Below are 21,466 nucleotides of genomic sequence, written 5' to 3' on the forward strand. Positions count from 1 at the left end.
TTTCTTTAATTCCATAGTTGTCAGACTTCTATTCACCTTGATTTCTGATGGTTCTGAGTGATGGTTGTTCTATATTTCAGTTGTCATTCTGATGTGGTTATGGGAGGAGGTGAGCTATGTTTACCTTTTAAAGCATCTCTTCAACTTGATGAAAATTAAACAGCAATAGAATGACTGAAACCATTGAAATTAAGTTAATAGGCTAGCCTCGTCAGAGTAAAGTATTACTGACCTCCCTTTCTCAACAATTAAAAACCCCCATGAAATCTTCAGATTTTTAAATACTGGGTTGCTTTGGTTCCTGGTTCTCCGGTCTGTTAAAGTGAGGAACTCGGGCCTTGGTCTAGTGCCATGAGCCCACCAAGAAGGACCGGCTTTCTAGACAGCTGTGAATGTTCCATATTCATTCAGATAATATGCCAGCTCTCCTGGATTGTAATGTGAACCAAACATCTTGTTGTCCTGCATTTTGAAAAATATTTGAATCTCTAGGGATTTTTCTACTTTTTATGTAATGAGAGGTAGTTAAAATTTTCACGTGCGTCATTGGAAATGCACTCAAGTCATTAGAAATTCAAGGAATGGCAACCCGATATCCATTTCTAATCTGAAGCATTCTCTGTAGTACCAGGTTCTGCTGCCATGTTAGCTGCCCCAACCCAGAAGTCACTTCACTGTGATTCACTTCCAAGATTCATAAATTCTAGGATATCGGGATTACTTACAATTTAATGCCAGTCAGGATTTGCCATCTGCCTTTCTGCCATTTCATGAGCCTACTGAAGACGGGGTTTATCAAAATGGCTATGCAATGTCTCTCATGTTTTAAGTCTCTTTAGGGACTTAGAGAAGCAAGACTTCATGTTCTAATGTCAAAATACACGTGTAAGGATTAAAAGTAGTATGGTATGCATAAGAACACTTTTCAGGCCAGTTATTCTTTGATATTTATCACTTCATAGTGGTGACACCTGCTTCTAATTTCAAAAGTTCTTTTTTTGCAGTGGGTAATTTTTTTTTTCTTCAGAAAAGCAATCTTATCCTCAAAAGACTCAAAAATTTTTCCCTTTTGATGTGCTTGATATTTTTATGAGTTTGTCCATCAGCACTGAAGTCTTAACATGCCTTTAGTTTTTTAAAAAGCGTTATAACACATAATCATTATTTCAAATCACATAAATTTATGTCCTAGCCACACATTGGGAAACTTTTGCAGAGATATAATTTATTATAAGTGTCATTATCTGCTACTTGGATGACTTGATAGTTGTCTTAAGTTGACTAAAGCCAGAGAAACAAATTCTGCCTTGTGAGAACGTTTAGTAACTTATATTCAATACCCATATTTGGTTGTTTTTCACATTTAAGGACAGGGTTGGTGACAGTTGTCATTTTGGGGTTAGTAAGTGGAGGGGGAATAAAGAGGAACCTTGTTTGGTCTCTTTAGACACATATGTAAATAGTCCCTTGGATTGGCAGGCTGTCATGTAGAGCCCAAAATGGTTTGCCTTTTTTTTTTTTTTTTTTAATCTTGTAAAAAGACATTTTCCTAATAGGTTCTGGGTAAAGTTAATTATATGAGTAGAAAAAGCTGCAAAAGATGGTATATTGCTAGCGACCGATTCTGATTGGCCTGTGGGGTGTTGTCTGTATAAAATTGGATCCTTGTGTTGGGTTCCAAAAAAAGGTGTGAATATGAAGGAGAAGTGCTAAATCATGACTCCAGAGAAAATGTCGGCCATGAGCAGTTTTTAGTTTAAGTGAAAACCAAACTTTAGCATTTGTACAAAGAAGACAAGGAGAAAAGAGGGTGAATCATTAACTCTGATATAAAAGCATTATGGTGATCAGGTTTCACCAAACTTGACTAAGACCCTCCACAAATGCTGTGACTGAATGGAACTCATTTACTTAATTGATATGAAAACTTCACTAAGCATTTATCCTTAGTGTCAGATAAGTAATTTTTAATATAATTTATCCAAGATATGGAGACACTTTAGAAAACAGTGCAGGTTCTAATAATTGAACTCATAAGGAAACGGATCTATCATTACGTTGTCACAAAGAATGACAGTGAGCAGAGACATCCTGCTAATCCCACTCAGATAAGTATTCAGCACAATTAGACACTGTCTCTTCTGTTCAGTGTAGCATTAATCAGGAAAGTGCAGCTTTACACAGAAACTTTTTTCTGATATGTCATTGTTAGAAAACATTTTGTCAGACATTGTGTTCCAGAAAATGACTCATGTAGCTGTGTACAGTTATTTCCCTTTTTACTTATTTGTTTTTTCTGTTGTAATAGTGTTCAATAATAGTATGGTCATTTTGCATCCCCTCACAGAAGCTGCATTTGAAGTTAGTGGTTTGTTTTGTTTTGCAAAATATCAGAACAGTGAACTACTTGAAGTATTTGTACGCTTTGTAAGAACTTGTTGGTTCAGCTATCTGAAATGATGTCATGGCTATTTTAGAGAGAGGTTTTCTTATAAGGTAAGAGCCAGGGGTTTTCTCCATTAAATAACAGCTCAAGAGACAACCCCTTGCTATGAAAAATATCATGGGAAAACGATGAAACGTGTTGCCCCCTCCAACAATCACAGGCACTGCTTCTAAAAAGAAAAATTCATTTCCTTTCATCATGTAGCTTCTAGCTCCAACTCTGAACTACTGCATAGTTATAAAGTGGTATCTGCTCAGTTCAGTGCACAACTCTATCTCCCCACTTTCTCAGCGACTCAAAGGCCTTTGAAGGCAAAGAATAGGGTTATTGAAGGATGGCAGGCAGATTTCACTAAGTAACAGGTGGAGGTCAAAGTAGTTTATTTGTGGGGATGAACAGAGCACAGAGATGAAAAATCAGATGCTTTGCCATAATAAGGTTCAGCAAGAAACTGCTGACTACACGAAACTTAGATTCTAGCTGACAGAACCTTTTCTAGTGTTCACTACTTGATTTTACAGTTCAAGCGATTTGAAGAGGCCTAAAATTATATTTCTCTTTTCCCCTATGAAATGTTTCAATCAGGTTCAAATTTTACTTTAAATAAAGCAATAGATGCTCTGTTTATATCCAATGAACACTGGAACTAATAGACTCCCATGGCAGGCATATCCCAAACAGGGAACATCAGAGACTACGCATCTTTAAAATTAAATTTTACCAGCAGGACCCTTACACTCCATGCTTTCAATCATGTTTTAACTGACAGAAGTGAACATAATTTAATAAGCACTTAACTTCTCATCATTGAAATGAGAGCATTACAACTGGGAAAAAGTATCTGTAAGGATATTGACCAAGCTTGATCCTTGGGTTCCCCCCAGCTTGTTGGAGATGGGGGGGGGGGGGGAGGACTTCTGCTCTTTGGTTTGTTTTTTTACCCCTTTTTATACAATTCTGTATTTAGATGGTGTATCTGTTTTGCTTTTGTAGCTCACAAAGGGGCCAAACATGCCGAAAAAAATATGAAAGTAAGATTTACCAACTGTTCTATAGCAGGACCAAAAAAGTTAAAAACAAACAAACAAACAAACCTTACGGGGTGGGGCAAAAGTAGGTTTACAGTTGTGAAACACAGTTTATTCTTGTATTGTTACATATTAGTTGTTGTATTATTTTCATACAAACAACTGTAAATCTACTTGTGCCCCAGTCTGTATTTAGTGGCATATAGACCAGGGCTGTTTGACAGAACTTACTGCCATGATGCAAATGTTCTCTATCTGCACTGTCCAAAGCTTAACAGCTAGCCAAATGTGGCTATGGAACACTGAAATGTAGCTGCACTGAGCAACTGAAGTTTTCGGTTCATTTAATTTTAATTAATTCAAATTTAAGTAGTCACATGTGGCTAGTAGCTACCATATTGGACAGGGCAGATATAAACCACACATATGTATGATCAAGTCTTTTACTTTTCAGCTAGATAGCTAAGCAGAATGAATAAAACATTTATGCTATATTATACTATATTTATTTTTCATGCAAAGGAAGTAATTTGGTTTTCTCGGTAACTTTGTCTTTATTTCCAGTCCTCTGTGAATGGGTGTGATTGCTGTGTTGAGCCAAAATCAATCCTCTGAACACAAGGGAGGATAGGATGGCTCAGGGGAAGACGGGTTGGGTGGGGAATCTTCAACTTCTATGTAAATGGAGCCTGAAATACAATTTTTAAATTTTAGTCCTGACACTGGGATGCCTGTGTTAATCCTAAAAAATGGGAGACTTTATTGTTGATCCAGGAACCAGATTTTTCTATGTCATTTTTCTTGTGTCTATTCTCTGCTCTCACTGGTTGTAAATTTTCACTCACAAATGAACATTTGGAATACATTAGAGAATTCATCATTTCTTTTCTCCTGAATGATCCATATCATTTTCACTCCATTCTCCCATTTTTAAAAATTTAAGAAACCACTTGTATCCAAGCCTTTTAAATGATCTGAACTTCTTTATGATGTGGTAATTCTTTTGGGGGTCCTTTAAGCTCATTTTAAATGGTTGCCTATAGTGTAAGAATGATAAACCTCTGAAGCTGTATTAGCTTTCATTTTATTCTCTCTATCATAAAAATAATCTTAAAACATTTTTATTCATTGGAAAGGTTAAAAGTCAAAATAGTCTGAATGTTTTACCTTTTTTATTGTAGAGTGTGTTCATCATAATAAATTACACTAGAATGGACCCTAACATGTTTTGTCATTAGGATGCAAACCTAAGGAGAAGGCAGCACCGTGGCCTGCCTCCCTCTGCCGCACAACAGGTGCCTGTATACCCACAGGGACAGGTCAGTCTTTTACCTGTTGGATTAGTCTCTCCAATCGCAGCCTTTATTCGGTGTCACAGTTCAAGCTGATCTCATCACGAGGTGCAGCAGAAATGGCCCTGCTCTTGCCTGTGGGACAGCTGCAGAGCTCTGCATCTGGAAGAGATGAATCTGCGCACCCACTTGCTGGTGGTGGATGGCTTGGAGAATGTGATGCTGGTACTCATCTTTCATCCCGTGCTTGAGAAATGGTACTGAACTGTCTGCTTCACCATCAGTCTGGCAGACGGGCTGGGGCATCCATTCCACACGCTCAGACCTGGGGGTAGAATGGAACCTGAATGCCTGAACAGAACGAAAACAGTCACAACAGCAGTTAGCACACCATTTAGGCTGAAGAAAAAGATTTAAGTAGCATTAATAAGCTCTATGTTAAACCAGCTCATGATTGGTTTGTATCAGTAAGATAGATAAATAATCAAAACTTTTTTCAGCAATAGGCATCTCGGAGTGCTACACCAAAAGGAGGAAGAGCTTCGGCTCACTGGGTTCAGAATCCTGCGTCCGCCTTGTTTCCCTCCATCTCGCTGTAGCTGCTACCGTACTTTTCTGCTTCCCTCTACAGCTTAACTCCATGAAAGAACTGGCTACAGTAGTCCCTCTCTATATCGCGGTTCATTTATCATGGCCTCATTGTATCGCGGGACTTTTAAAAATATTATATTTGATTATTTATCGCAGATTTTTCACTATATTGCGGGATTTTGAGGTACTGTATACATATGTTGTTACAGTTACGTAGGTTTAAGAGTGTAGAATCTGTTTAAGAACATAAGTAGTGTTTATAAAAGTGTGGAAAAGGTTAATAAGGGAGTGGGAAAGGTTAATAAAGGACTGGCAATGGTTTATAAGTGTGCGGGAAGGGTTTATAAAGCCTTAAAATATATATAAATACTAAACTAAACGTAAGGTTCCTACTTCACGGATTTTCACCTATCGAGGGGCGGGGGGGGGGGGGGCTAGAACGTAATACCCACGATAAATGAGAGAATACTGTACACTTGTTTGTCCTGCTTCTTCACGTCAATTGATTTTGTAAACCATTCTAACCTATCCCCCACGTGCCTCACTCTCCTGGAGCTCCTATGACCTCTCAATAGCATTCAGCTCGCTCAGTCACAATCTTCTTGAAATACATACTCTTCTTAGTGTCTGTAAAATACACTTTCCCATCAGTTAAATGCCTCAGTTTAGTTGCCTGTTTTGACATTAACTTTAGGAGCTCAGGGGCCTCCCTTCATGTCAAGACTTACTGAATTATAAATATTGTAATAGTATGTTAGACTTCACCTCTGATTAAGGGAGGTAGTATTGCTGCATTACAATATACACTAGAATTGGAAGATATCACTGATTCTTAAAAGAAGAATTTTGATCCTTTCTGCTTACATTTTCAGGGGGATATACAGAGAAAGCAACTTGTTGAATAGGCAAGAGTCCTATTGTAAATATTAAATGTATGTATTTGCTATTTTACAATTTATCCTCCCTGGATCATTATCTTCTAAGTCTGTGTGATATTTATTTATTGCAAATTCTGTGTTAGAATTACTGATGACACATTCAGTATGTTTAATAAAATCCTAACTGATCCTTACCAAGGCCAAGAGAAGCCTTTGATATATAAGACAAGATGATTCTTGGTATACCTCAGAATTTTAATTTTTGCATGTTCTTTTGTAACTGATACACCCTTTCTTTTAATTTTTTTCTTTGGATAACCGAATTAGAAACTTTATAAACATACTTAATTGACTTAATTAGGACACTGTTTTCATAGTATGCAAGAGGAACCAGATGAGGGAGTGTGATGTTTTACAGAATGTGCAAGCTTTAGAACCAGAGAGACCTGGGTCTGAAATATCACCTAATAGCTGAATGATTTGATCAAGTTGCTTTACATATCTTGATGTCTGGTTTCTGTAACATTAAATTATAGGTATGCAGGATAATAATACCCACCTGCCTAAGATGAAGATGTAAGTAGAGTAGGCCCCCTTTATCAACAGGGAATATATTCCAAAACCCCCAATGGATGCCTGAAACCATAGATAGTACCGAACCCTATATATCTTGTTTTCCTATACATACCTGGGATAAAATTTAATTTATAAATTAGACACAGTAAGAGATTAACAATAATAGTTAATAAAAGTAGAACAATTATAACAATAAATTGTACTGAAAGTTATATGAATGTTCTCTCTATCATAGTATCTTATTGTACTGAACTTACCTTTTCACTTAGAGAAAGCACTTCACAGCTTCTCTTTGGCATATCTGAATTGCCAGCATCGCTGCTCTTGCACTTGGGGGCCATTAGTCAGTAAAACAAGGGTTACTGGAACTCAAGCACTTAGATATTGCAACAGTCAATCTGATAACCAGGTGGCTACTGAGTGACTAACAGGGCGGGTAGCATGTGTAGTGTGGATAAACTGGACAAAGGGATGACTCACATCCCAAGTGAGATGGAGCAGGAAGACACGAAATTTCATCATGTTCCTCAGAACAACACTCAAGTGAAAGCTTCTAAATTGTTTATTTCTGCAAATTTCCATGTACTTACTATTTTCATACTGCAGTTGACTGCAGATAACTGACGCTGTGGAAAATGATACTATGGCTAAGGGGGCCTACTGTACATGGCACATAGTAGGTACTCCATAATTTGTAGCTTTTAGTATTTTCGGTCGGATTTTTGAAATGATCTCTATGCAGAGATTTGATGATTATCTCTTTAGCTGACTCCTGACTTTCTTGAGGCCACTGAATGGGTGAAAGTGTCCAATGGCCTTTAGGTTTGCTCTAAAAGTTGTTTGGGTAAAGCAGTCATCAAGTCAGGTCACTGGGAATTAGATGATGACAACAGACAGGAGAACACCTGAAGTCAAACAGGAGCAACAAAATGCACAGCATTTTGTGGCCCTTTCTAACCTGCTTGTATATTGTATATTGGATTTTTAAAACCAAAGTGCAGAGTTTGCTTATTTCTAGAGTTTCTCCCAGATTGTGACTATAAATGGACATTATTGAAACTAAACTTTTTGCTTTGAAGAAAGAAACATATACCAGTTAAGTCTTCTCTGACAACTTGAATTACATCATCCAAACTCCTACAACAGGCAAGATAAGGTCCTGCTGTCCTGTGTAGCATTTACCAGGGATAATTTTCACATGAGAATACAGTTTTGAATAAGTTCTCTAACAAACTTTACTGACACCGGCTTACTGACTTGCTACAGTTTTCTCGATTAAACAAACAAATAAACAAACCAGCATTGTAGTATCTTGTTATTCTTATAGAATTTGCTTCACAATTGTCACTGTAAAGTTCTTGGTAAAAATTAGTGTTTGGTAAATCTCATAATTTGGGACATAGGGGGAGTTGAAATTAATGATCTTTTCCCTCCTGTATTGTCTTTTTACTTTCTTTAACATTAGGTTGCAGCAAAACATTACCAAAAACAAACTTTGACTTGGTATAGGAGATCCCAAGAATTGTATTTGAGTTTTTCATATTACTTGATCTGATTTTGTTATTGATGTTTCTTGAAAAAATCAGGGGGAAATAGAAAATTTCAAAAATGTTTATGCCATTGGAAATAACCATTTATTGGCCTTTTCTCCAGAAAGCTGCCTTACCATTTTTTCTGGGTGGGTGTAGGCTAGTGGAAACCTCACAACCTAAGAAGGATTTGCTAAAAATAATGGAAATGTATAGAATTCTAAAGAGTAATTAGGGCACAGTAGACATCCTTAATGCACACATTCCTAGCATTGACAGTAGTTTTATCTTTGAGAGTCATGTTAGTTTGCTGTAGCTGCTTACCACAAACTTAGCTTAAATCAGCATGCAAATATGATCTCGCAGTTCCCATGGGTTAGGAGTCTGGGTATAGCATAGCCGGTTGCTCTTTTCAGGGTCTGTCTCATGAGGATGCAATCAGAATTCTGTCCAGGCTACATGCCTTTCTGGAGCTCAGAGTCCTGTTGCAAACTGCCCCGATTGTTGGCAGAATTCAGTTCCTTGTAGCTTTAAAACTAGGGCCCCAGTTTTCTTAAAGCTGGACATCAGCTAGGGGTACCACTTAGTCCCTAGACTCCCTATAGTTTCTTGCCATGTGGCCCTCTCACAGGCCTTTTTACCACATGGGAGCTTACTTCTTCAAAGCCAGAAGGAGAATCTCTCTGACTTCTGATCCCTCTTTTAAAGTGCTCACCTGATTAGGTCAGGCCCACCCAGGGTAATAACTCTTCTTACTTAACTAAAAGTAATCTGATTAGGGACCTTAATTACATCTGCAAAAGTTCCCGCACCTCTGCCATGTAACCACCTAATCACAAGACTGGCATCCATCATACTCATAGGTACCAGCCACATTTAAGGGGAGGAGGTTATATACAAAGTATGTACCCCAGGGGCCAGGAACCTTGGGGTCATCCTAGAATTCTGATTACCACAAACACTAATGATGGAATCTAGCAGAATCATGGTGAATACTAAATTTGGTCTGTACTTTGAAGGTCGTCTTGTTGGGCTTCTTGCTCATAATTGCTTCCAGAGGTCAAGAGTCACTGAATGGCTAGAATTTCATATATGTTTGCCTTTGTCCACTGAACACTAGTTGAAATGACTCAGGTAGCTTAGAAAAATGGCAAAGTGAAGAAAAATTCAGAATGGCTGACAGAAAAGCAATGACAAGCCAAAGCACTTCTATTTACCACCATTGGGATTTGTATAGCAATCAATAGAAAAAGGTGCCCCATTGAAACAAAGCAGTATGCTATATTTATGCTTCTCATTCTATAAAATTCTTCACTTTTACATATTGAAAAGACTTTGAAGTAATATTTTGTCTGTTCCAGAAAAAGAGGTAGCATTAATTTATCTAAATCTTTTAAAATATATATATTTCTAAAAAATACATTGAAATTAAGGTTTTGATTCATTAAGAGAAAGACAATCAGTCATTAAATCTGTACAGTAATTGTGTATAACAGTTGTGCATAGCTAATTGTAACAGAAAATTTAACAAGGAATTTATTTTAAAAATAATGTACAGAAACCAAATTTGATTTCAAAAACAAAGTCAAGATTAATGTTCTCTCCTTTATTAAAACAAAGCAGTTTACTAACATTTTGAAAGTTCATCTGATCAATTAAGTATAGAAAGCAAATTAACCAAAACATACATTATGCATATGGAGAAAATATTAAAACATAATAAGGAAGTGTACTCAGTATGGGTCTTTAAAAATTGAAAACACAAAGTGATTCTAAGATTCATGACAGCATAGGGTTCATATTACTTGACTGAGATAAATTTAGAAAATTATACATACTTGGGCTTGTTCTTCTTGCAAACAGACCGTATTTCTTCTCTCTTTAACTCTTTCCCAGAGGATTTGAATTCTGCTATTGCTGAACCCATTTACCACTTGATCGTTCTTGATGCTTTTATTACCTAAACTTTACATATACGTCGCCTTTTATAAGGGTAAAGAGTAGGTTTAAATTGTGTCAATATTTTTGCAGTATTTAGAATAACATGGGTTGGAACAAGTTTTCAAAGAAATAATAACTTTTTCTTGAGTCCAATTATTTGCTTTCTTTAATAGAGTCAGTTTAGATATTGCATTCATCAGTGATTTCATAGTCTGAAAAAAATTCTGCCATCTTAAAATTTTTGACATTTTCATTTTCTATTCTATTTCTGTTTCATAACACGTAATTGAGGCGTTTGACTGAGTTTAAATCAGTGGACTGGCTGGCAGCCTAAAAATTTGTTTGCACAGAAGAGGTTTAAATGAAGTGGGAGATTTGTTTTAAGTGTTGGTAGCTCTTTATTTCTTTCCTTTAATTTTTTAATTCGAAACCTCCTGTCTAATGTAATTATATGATTAGACCTTAAGTTAGTTTACTTGAAATGAATGTTAATCCAAAACCTCAATTGGTCCTAATGATATTAGGACCTTGGTATGGTGTGACTTTGTTACTGATTCAACAAGCAAAGAAATACAGATAAAGTCACCTAGTGACTTTGTTTTTAATTGAAATCACAGAGGTATTGACCTAAAATGGATCTGACCTAGATTTGTCAAGTTACTGGAAATCACACACAACTTCATATTGCCCTTATGTCTAGCTATGTGAATGTGCCTACCAGTTTGTGGTTTGTTATTTTTTCCCTCCTGGGGTTAAAACCCCAAGTTTTGCTATTTCCAAGCATCTATTAGTAAAGCCACAGATAAAGCTGAGACCTATGCAAGTAGTTTGAATATCTCTTCAGGCTGCATGCCGTATTCCATTGTTAGATTCTGAAAATAGAGGGGGATGGGGCAAAGCAAACATGGTCTAGTCCTTATAGAATCTGCAATCACACTAGAAGCTTGTGTTGTAGAATCTCATTAAGGAAATCTATGATCAGATATAACTAGGACATATTTAGACACAGGCCAGACTAAATTTTGGGACAGAGCTATACCTATAACATGCGTGGCACAGTGCTTGGTAGTTAGCAGCTACTCAATAACAGTTACATGTTAATATCATTATTATTTTCTTATTTATTTTTATAGTTCACCCAATAATTCCCTGGTCATAGGCAGAACACAGTACATGTAGACATGTATAAGCAAAAGGAGATTGGGTTCTTTTGACAAGAATGCAGACCAGTTTTGTGCTGCAAACTTAAGAGAGCCTAAATTGGTCCTTTAATATGGAGGCTAGGAATCATTTTCTTTATTTTTATATACAAGTTTTTATTGTTTTAATTGGAACCCTAACAAACTGATAGTTGCCTTTACTTGTGTATGTTGGTCTGCATGGTTGCTGGAACATTACAAATAACAGTAATTATGAGGGACTATTTTCTCATTATTTTCTTCCCAAAATGTTCCCCGTGCTGGAAATGCTATGAAAACCTTAGAAACTATAGTAAAAATACTATTTTTAAAAACAAGCTTTATTGTATTTTCTTAACATAAAAGTAATATACAGTAGTCCCTCTCTATATTGCAGTTCACTTATAGTGGCCTCACTGTATCGTGGGATTTTTTAAAATATTATATTTAATTATTTATTGTGGATTTTTCGCTATATCACAGGATTTTGCAGTACTGTATACATAAGTTGTTAAAGTTATGTAGGTTTAAGAGTGTAGAATATGTTTAAGAACATAAGTAATATTTATAAAAGTGTGGAAAAGGTTAATAAGGGAGTGGGAAAGGTTAATAAAGAACTGGGAATGGTTTATAAGTATGTGGGAAGGTTTATAAAGCCTTAAAATATATGTAAATACTAAAATAAATCTAAGGTTCCTACTTCACAGATTTTCACCTATCGCGGGGAGGGGGGTGTCTAGGTTGTAATACCCACGATAAGTGAGGGAATACTGTATGTTCATTGCAGAAAAGACAAGTAAGCAAAAAGAGACAATGAAAATCACCCGAACCAACACACTGACTGAGAGAACCACTGCTAAGTTTATGCCTGTGTCCTCTCTCGGTACACAGAATTATACTTTTCAGTGGTGTCATCGTGTAATGAACACCCTATTTTGTAAACACTTCCCATGTCTTTATTCTGTGTTGTTAAATAAATATCTTTCCATGTCATTATTCTGTTATAGTATTATTTGCATTGGTTCTACCAAATGCCAATTGTTGGGCAGTTAAGATATTTTTTACTTTTTTCTTTATTTCTACTATGAATAATTTATTGACTGAGCAAATGAGTTGCCATTGTTGAAGGTTTTTTGTTTTTTTTTTAAACGTTAAAATAGCTAAATTATTTAAGATAATTTAAAGCACCTTTGGTACAATGTAACCGAGAAGATGAAATGATGGCAAAGAGGTCTTCTTGTGCTTCTGAAATAACATCCTTTTGAAGGGTCTTAGAGGCCATGGGCAACATACAACTTTCAGGAAACACTGGGGACATGGCACTATAATTAGAGAGGATTAATAGTGCCAAAATGGACTGAGATTTAGAAGTTGAAGTCATTATGTACAGACTTAGTAGGAGACCCTTTTGTCTTCTATTTGTTCCTGTGACAAATTCAAAGCGAGTCAAGACAAATTTTTAATTTACTGCTGGATTTCCTTTTCTAATTCTTTAAGTTTCATCTTTTAGGTTGCACAAGCTGTTGGTCCATGAATTACAGTGTACTTATCAATCTGTCTTTCTTGCCAGGAATGCCATCTCCAACAACACTGAAGAAGTCGGAGAAGTCTGGTTTCAGCAGCCCCTCCCCTTCGCAGACCTCCTCCCTGGGAACAGCATTCACACAGCATCACCGACCTGTCATTACGGGACCCAGAGGTGAGCCACTCCACAGGCACCCTTGCTTGTGCTTGGGTCATGGCCTTGGGGCCAGAGTAGCAAAATGAGAGACAATGAGGGCTCCCCCAGAATGCTCCTGAAGGCAGGGAGTGTTCCAATTTCTTATCATTGGGGACAGCTCTGGGATGTTAGGGACCAAAGAGATTTGGCACCAGTCCCTTGGTCCTTTTTTATTAAATTTATTGGGGTGACATTGGTTAATAGGATCAACCAAACCTCTTTCTTTGCCAGTGCGGTGTTACAAAATGGTAGGAGATAATTTGAATTGAAGCAAAATCAAATTTGTTCTACAAATTATACAAGAGTGTGTGTGTGTGTGTGTGTGTGTGTGTGTGTAGAGGTGAGCAAGTACAATTGACTCTTGAACAATGCAGGATTTTTTAAATTTGCATACAAGCCCTGGTTGAATGGTTCAGTTGGTTGGAGTGTCATCCTGTGCATCAAAAGGCTGCAGGTTCGATTCCGAGTTGGAGCATATACAGGAGGCAACCAGTTGGTGTTTGTCTCTCACATTAATATTTCTCTCTCTCCCTCTCTCTCTCTCTCCCCCCACCGTTGCCCCTGCCCCCTTCCCCCCAAAATCAATGAACATATCCTCCAGTGAGGATTAAAAAAATGTACACATAATCTCATCCACACAGTTCAAACTTGAGTTGTTCAGAGGTCAACTGTATTTTCAGTCAGCGGTGGGAATGGGCATATATGGAGGGCTGACTTAAGTTATGTGTGGATTTTCAACTGTGTGGTGGGTTAGTGCCCCTAACCCCCACATTGTTCAAGGGTCAACTGTAATAGCTTTTTTCATTTTCTCATCCCTGGTGATTCCCTTTACTTGGAACCTGATTTCAATGTGTGGCATTTTGCATTGAGGTTGTTTGCCTCACGGTGTTGACTGTTGATGTTCAGTCTTCATTCACTCCTTTTGAAGTGGTAGATAGTTTGTCTGGTTTTCATTGCAATGTTTTCATTATTTTTGCCTTGTGTGCTTTTAAGTTTATTATTAAAATGTGTCCACAAGAAATATGATTTGTATTTCACATTAAAGACAAGCTTTAAACCTCAAGAGGATGTCAGCAAGTCACTTAACTTGATCTCGTTGCAAGATGAAAATATTTATTAGTTTGTTTATGAAATTCCCACAGTAGGAGTATGAATAATTGTAACCATGTTTGCTTTCCTCCATCAGCTTTTCGTTTAGGTAGGTCTGTGATCTACCAGCTGGTATCATAAAATATTCTATAAAGTTATGATCTCTTGTCTACTTTGACATATGCCTGAGAAAACTGATATTTCTTACATTAATCTCACTGTTAGTCCCACAAATCTGAATCCCTTTTTAAATACTCTGTGCACATAGCGGGGAAAGATGGCTGCCTCGTGCACTGACGCAGAAGTCACATTGAAGGAAATAAGTATTCTGACTATTGTGTGAAGCAATTTCTATATCCACAATTATGAAAACTTACTTGCTCCATCTTTAAACATCTTGTGATCATTGACAGAACTTTCTCAACTCTATTTCCCTTGTCTCTGTGTGTAATATAACCAGAGAGGAAGTATATGTGTGTGTATGTATGTGAGTTTTTTTTTTTCTAATTGTAAAACCTCACATCCAGATTGGATTATAAATTCCAAAAATGCAGAATGAGTCTATTAAATGGGTTAGTATTATGTATTATCATCATAATCAATATTCATTAAGCATCTAAACTGTGGTAGAAAATAAAAAATATGAAGTCCTTTTAGTCAGAAAGAAGATTTTTAGTCTCAGGGAGATAAGGCATGTGATGTTTCTCATCTTTTTACTGTCAGGTTAACATATTCTAAATATTCATTTAGAACAGTGGTTCTCAACCTTCCTAATGCCGCGACCCTTTGATACAGTTCATCCTGTTCTGGTGACCCCCAACCATAAAATTATTTTCATTGCTACTTCATAACTAATTTTGCTACTGTTATGAATCGTAATGTAAATATCTGATATGCAGGATATATTTTCATTGTTACAAATTGAACATAATTAAAGCATAGTGATTAATCACAAAAACAATATTTAATTATATATGTGTTTTCCGATGGTCTTAGGCGACCCCTGTGAAAGGGTCGTTCGACCCCCAAAGGGGTCGCGACCCACAGGTTGAGAACCGCTGATTTAGGATGTTAAAAGAAGAAATTTCTGCAGCAGCTCAGAGGAGGGGAGTCTGGAGGTTCATTCATTCATTAAACAAGGATTTCCTGAGTGCCTGTCACTGGAATTCATTGGTTCCTGTCCTCATAGGGCAGACAGTCCACTTCAGGAGAGAGAAAATAAGCAGTAAACAAATGATATAGAATGTGCCGTTTCTGATCACTCTGTATCAAGTAAAGAGATTTCAAAGTGTAGATAACTTGAAGTCAAAACCTAAAGGCTGATAGGTAAATGGCGGGCATTCCAAGCGAAGGAAAGACTCATGGTGTAGCAGGGCAGAAAGGACTGGGAAGAGCAATGTGCTAGCAGCGAGGACAGCTGGGTGTGCCGCCTCTTTGCATTCCACTTACCTTCTAGATTTTTAAAATATCCTCCCTGATAAAATGGGGACAGTACTACTACTGAATAAACTTTTCCTCCCAACTTCATATTCTAATGAGAAACTGCCATAAAATAATATTTGTAGAGACTCTTTGAGGAACATAAAGCAATGTGCATATATATTATAATTTAATCAATAAATATTAAGTGTTATCTGTAAGTCTTGCCTTAAAGCCATAGTTCTAGAAATTATTATAACAATTCTAGCATTTACCCATGGGTGCCATGATTTGGGAGCTTCTTCATGCTGGACAATCAAGCACATTTGCTAAGATGATCCACACTGCATTGAACCAGAGTGGGCCTACTTAGCCTATAGAACAGTGAGTTTTGATCTCCTGTCATATTCATGAAATCACTTTTAAGGAAAAGAGAAAGATGCCTAGTTTAAGAATTATGGAATACCAAAGATTCTTTGTTTTCACCAGAATTCAAGATGGTTCCCAGCATCCTCGGTTCTCCTTTCTGGAAAATCTACTCAGGTACCCATTCTTATTGCACCCTGCCCCCCTTAGCAGCCTGGTGAAGGGAACTGGAATAGTGTCATCTTTGTGGGTAAGGATCATAGAGTTGAGACAGGCTAATATAAGGCATTCTTTAAAAGGTTGGTATTTAGCCTTTCATTATTTAAGAAATATTTGCTACAGGCACTCAACTCTCTGAGCCAGTTGAAAAGCTAATGCTTAGAATGACATCACATCTGGGAGTAGGAGTTGATGTTTTAGGAAGCTGAGACCAGATTAAGGAAGGGAAGTCTGACCAAGGAAGTCAGTGTGGAATAAATGTCACATGCACAGTAAAGAGAATTCAGCCTTACAAACTTAAATCACTAGAGAATCCAGACAGACAAGCAAAGTTTCAGAGGGCCTGGAAAAAGAGAAAGGTGCATCCTTATCAGGGTCCTGGTGCAGTGGGGTGGGGGGAAGCTCTTTTCTGCACTTTTGCTCAGGTCACATGGTATATTCACCTTTGGCTATCACACAGGTTGCAAGACCTCTGCTGCCTTCCTTAAAATTAAGAAATTAAAGTTTCTTAAAATCTATCATGGGATTACCTTGACTGGACAAACACCAATTTGTAAGCGACAACTTTGTAACATATCTCAATGATATTTTAATACAGCAAAGCAAGGTCACCTAACTGAAAAAAACTGCGGCCCTATTTTTCACTGCAAACCTAAACTGTCTTTGGAAATTGGACGGCCACCTTTTACAAAAGAAACCTCTCTTTGAAGATTGCAAAGCAAAGACATAAGAATCAGGCCTTGAAGGGAGGCAGCGTAGCCTAGTGGTTGAGCACAAAGGCTGAGGGGTCAAATGGACCCCTGTTTGAGTCCTTTCTCTGCCACTTTTTCCAACTGTGTGAACCTGCCACCTTGCCTCTCTGAGTCATAGGTTGCTCATCTAAAAACTGGAGATTACCATCTCTACTTCAAGAGAATTCTGTTGTCTGAGGAGTACAGTATTTCCTCACTTATCGGGGGTATTACGTTCTAGACTGCCCCATGATAGGTGAAAATCTGCAAAGTAGGAACCTTCCATTTATTTTAGTATTTATGTATATTTTAAGGCTTTATAAACCCTTCCCGCACACTTATAAACCATTCCCAGTCCCTTATTAACCTTTCCCACTCCCTTATTAACCTTTTCCACACTTTTATAAACCCTACTTATGTTCTTAAACATATTCTACACTCTTAAACCTACGTAACTTTAACAACATACATATACAGTACCGCAAAATCCTGTGATATAGTGAAAAATCCACGATAAATAATTAAATATAATATTTTTTAAAATCCCGCGATACAATGAGGCCACAATAAGCGAACCGCGATATAAAGAGGGACTACTGTAGATGAAATCATGTATTTGTAGTCATTCACACTGTGCCTGGAAATAGAGTATATACTGAAGTCATGTAAACAATTTAATCACGCCTTCCCATTCAGACTTTGAAAAATCTCATGCTGTCCGTACTGTCTTCACCTATCAACATCTTAGACATCCCAAGACCAGCTCAAGTACTGTTTCTACATGAAAGCTCCTCAGCTCCACCCAGCTGCCATCATCTCTCAGGCCTGAGGCTCCTGTAGCCTTTCACACCGGACATTCCCTCCACTGATGTCTTGCTTTGTTAGTTAATGTACATCTCATTGCTCTCCAAGAATGGAACCTCTGAAGGGTCTAACTTACACTTTCTGGTATCTTTATTGTACCTCACACAGAGGGTTTTATGCACAAATATTCATTGAATAAATACCAAGTAATGAAATGACACATAAATGTACACAAAAGACATTCAGCCCTTCTCTGAAACTGATAGGTTCTCATTGCTCCAGACAAACTAAGGGTGATAAATGTCTAATAGTTTATGGAGTACTTCTCTACAAGGAATGTCCAAGATGGGGAAGAACTATGGCCTTTCATTCGAAGAAAACTTTTGTGAAATTATAGAAGTGAAATTTTGATATGCTATGAAAAAGCTATGTTTTTTCTTATTTTTTGCCATTCTAATCGCTTTCCTATTTTCATTGTTGTGAAGGTAGGGAGGTGTGCTTTTAAAAATGAATCTCTTCTCTGATATTGGATTTTTGAGCGTGTGTGTGGCTTTCATAAATCACTTAACCTTGTGGCCTCAGTTTGGCCATCTGTATCATGGAGATAATACTTTGCAAGCTGTGTAGTTAAAACTAGGTTAAGGGGTTAAAGTATTTTGGAATGTCCTGGGGAGTAAGGAAGACACTAAGTTTCCATAAAGGCATTTGTATGTCATTTTATATTACTACAATTACTGTGTACTTTAAGCTGAAAGATTGGGCTTTCAAAGACTTTTTTTTACCAGTACTTAAAATTTCAAACATAATATTTATCATGAAAATTTATCTTATTCATGATAATTGAAAAAAAGATAATTTTTCTTCCCCTTTTGTTTAAAAAATTTTTAAGTTTACTTGATGATTTAAAGGATCTAACTCCTCTTGAGAATTATTTGGAGTAAACATCGGTGATATTTTAGTTTCTTAAAAGTTTGTCTTCTTAAAACTTGTGTTTCTGCCTATGTCTTTGATCTTTTCCAAAATGAGATAATGAGTGATCCTTAATTTAGCACTGAGTTCAGCAACTCTGCACTTTATGGATTTAAAAATGGGGAGGAGCCTGCTATACACATTGTAAAGCGAAGGTTGAAAGTCATTGGCAAATAAGCACGTATTGAACTTCGTGTAGCACTATAGAATTTTATCACAGAACCACAGAATTTCAGAATAGGGCTCTGGGAATCTTGTGGTCTAACTCATTCTCTATGTGTTTGGCTACAGGTAACAGAAAATCTGACTAAACAGGCCATGTTATTCTCATATAAAAACAAGTATGTGATTCAGGACTGTGTTATGGCAGCAGTATGATGCCACCCAGGACTGAGTTCTCCTCTTAGCCACCCATGCTTTTAGTGGATTGTTTTCATCCTTATGCTGTAACCTCATGGTCACAACATAGCCACTCTGCTCCTGCCTCACACCTATGTTCCAAGCAGAAAGATGAGAAGGAGTGAGAGCAAAAAGTGCCTACCAGCTCGTTCTGCCACCTTGTATAGAATCTTATGCAGCATGGTCAGAACTGTGTCACATGATCACCTCTAGCTGCAAGGGAAGCTGGAAAATGTAGATTGTTGTTGTTTGTGTTCTTGTTCTTGTTGAGCATGTGCCACTCTGTATAAAATTAGGTTTTATAAGTACATTAATAGAAGAGCAATATGTTGGTTAGCACTTAGCAAATATTCCACGTTACTCTGACAGATGAGAAATCTCAGCTGGCCAGAGTGAAGACTAGAAATTAAGTCTCCAGTGCAGTGCCTTTTCTAGCATATGAGTAGTTTCTACCTTTTTCTACCCCACTGGGAGAAATAAAATACATTTGTTTAAATAATTAGTTTGTTTTTACATTTTTTATTAGTCAAAGACAAAACATAGCCATTTAGTTCTTTCGGAAAGCATGACATAACCATGTTAACACACTGTGCTTTTTAAATAACAGCCATAAATAAACAAATCACTTGACCTCTTTTTATTAGCCCCATGAGTCCTTGCTACTTGTAATGCAGGGTTTCTCTTAGGTACAAGTCACTTTAGAAAACAGTTTTTGAGGTCACTTTGGGTTTTTTAAATATTGCAATTAGCTTGCAGACTCCCATTACTGTCTGGGGACCCATTATTGTTTTCCACAAAACATTAATGTGTGTATTGAAAGTGTCCAGTGCTTACAGTATACAAAGTCTGTACTATGCTAAAGAGAGCAAACAGAGAAGCTTGGATTCTGGCCTCAGAGTACTTACCTCCTGGGGGATGACAGGCCTAGAAAACCAGCACTTGCATTGTTGCGATCAGGGGAGCACAGGGTGCTGTCAGGGACAAGGGCATTCTGATAGAGAAGTACTGTGTCATTTCGCACTGTGCAAGTCCAGGCAAGCATGAGACTTAAACCCTATTCTAAAACACAGAGTACCTTCTAATTGTAAGCATGCAAAACAAAGCTATGGCAAACAAGTTATGCTTTTAGATAACTAAGTATGGAGAAATTAAGACATACAAAATGTGAGCATGAGGCTAAACCCCTACTTCTTTATGGGGAGGATATATATACATATATATATATAAAGTCTAGAAGTAAAATTGTCCTGATTCTGAAAATACGGATAAGATATATTAAAACAACAGCCATATAAACTAAAGATTTATTATACAGCCTTCGAAGAATTATGCCAGTTTTTGTTTAGAAAGGTAGTCAAAAGTTTATATGCTCTGTAAACCTCTCTTAAGTCCAGATCCTTGTGCCCCAATCGGGGATCCTGCTCTTAGTGATGAAACGTCTGAGCTCTGCAGCTAACAATATCTCCCAGCTGGGCCAAGAATAATAAACTGCAGAGAATTATGGGAATGAAGATCACCTTCCAGGAAGTTGAGGCCACCAGGAGAGTTGGAGGAGTGTAGATTCATAGACAGTAACAGAGGAGCAAGGGAGGAGAGGTAAGAGAGGAGGGCGACACTCATCACTAGATGGCAGGGCCCATGAGAGCAGGGGCCTTGTCTTTATTCTTCCTGTATCCCTCAGCCCCTTGCTGAGCATAAGGAAAGCAATTTAATAAATATTTGTTCAATAAATGAATGAGTGCATCTGATTGAAGGAAAGCGAAGAGAAAGTTTGGGAATAACAGGGAGTTCTTTTCATCCCCTGTGTGTGATAATAATATAATACGCAAGTGCATGTATCTTTAGTAGTGTTGAGGGAGGCGCATAGCAGGTTGAATCAAGTGCTCAATATTTATTTGCCTTATTTTCATTTAGAGGAACTTCTACCTTGATAGGCATTAAGAGAAATGCTGAATTCAAAATGACTTGGTCCCCTTTTTTATATTTGTTGTGGTATTATAAATTTTTCTATCCAAACTAAGGACCTTTCAGAAGAAATATTTCTTAGTGCTTCATTGCTACCATAACCATGGCGCCCCTCCCTTGGCATGGACTCCCATAAATATTTGAATCTGTTCAGCTCTCTTGCATCATATCTGCAGACTTCTTTGCCTTTTAGGATAGCTTTTAACTTAGTTGTAGAACATGCTGGTGCTCCTTTCACTGGAGCTGAATCTAATTTGTTTCTCCTGGTTTAATGCAATTGAATCATCTCAGGAAAATGAGAAGCAATTAAGTACCTGTTGCTAACA

At 37.3% G+C, this 21,466-nt stretch overlaps 1 protein-coding gene across 2 annotated transcripts in view; it reads left to right on the forward strand.

Annotated features, from left to right (window-relative positions):
• Positions 1–21,466, forward strand: part of NFIA (nuclear factor I A) — a 362,734-nt gene that overhangs the window by 272,746 nt on the left and 68,522 nt on the right. For both annotated transcript variants that reach the window (XM_090269546.1, XM_090269545.1), the window contains exon 7: positions 13,030–13,158. In XM_090269546.1, the coding sequence (XP_090125672.1) occupies positions 13,030–13,158 (129 nt within the window). The remainder of the gene's footprint in view (positions 1–13,029; positions 13,159–21,466) is intronic.

Source organism: Furipterus horrens, unplaced genomic scaffold (genome assembly GCF_987537825.1).
Source record: "Furipterus horrens unplaced genomic scaffold, mFurHor1.1.pri manual_scaffold_3, whole genome shotgun sequence".
NCBI lineage: Eukaryota > Metazoa > Chordata > Mammalia > Chiroptera > Furipteridae > Furipterus > Furipterus horrens.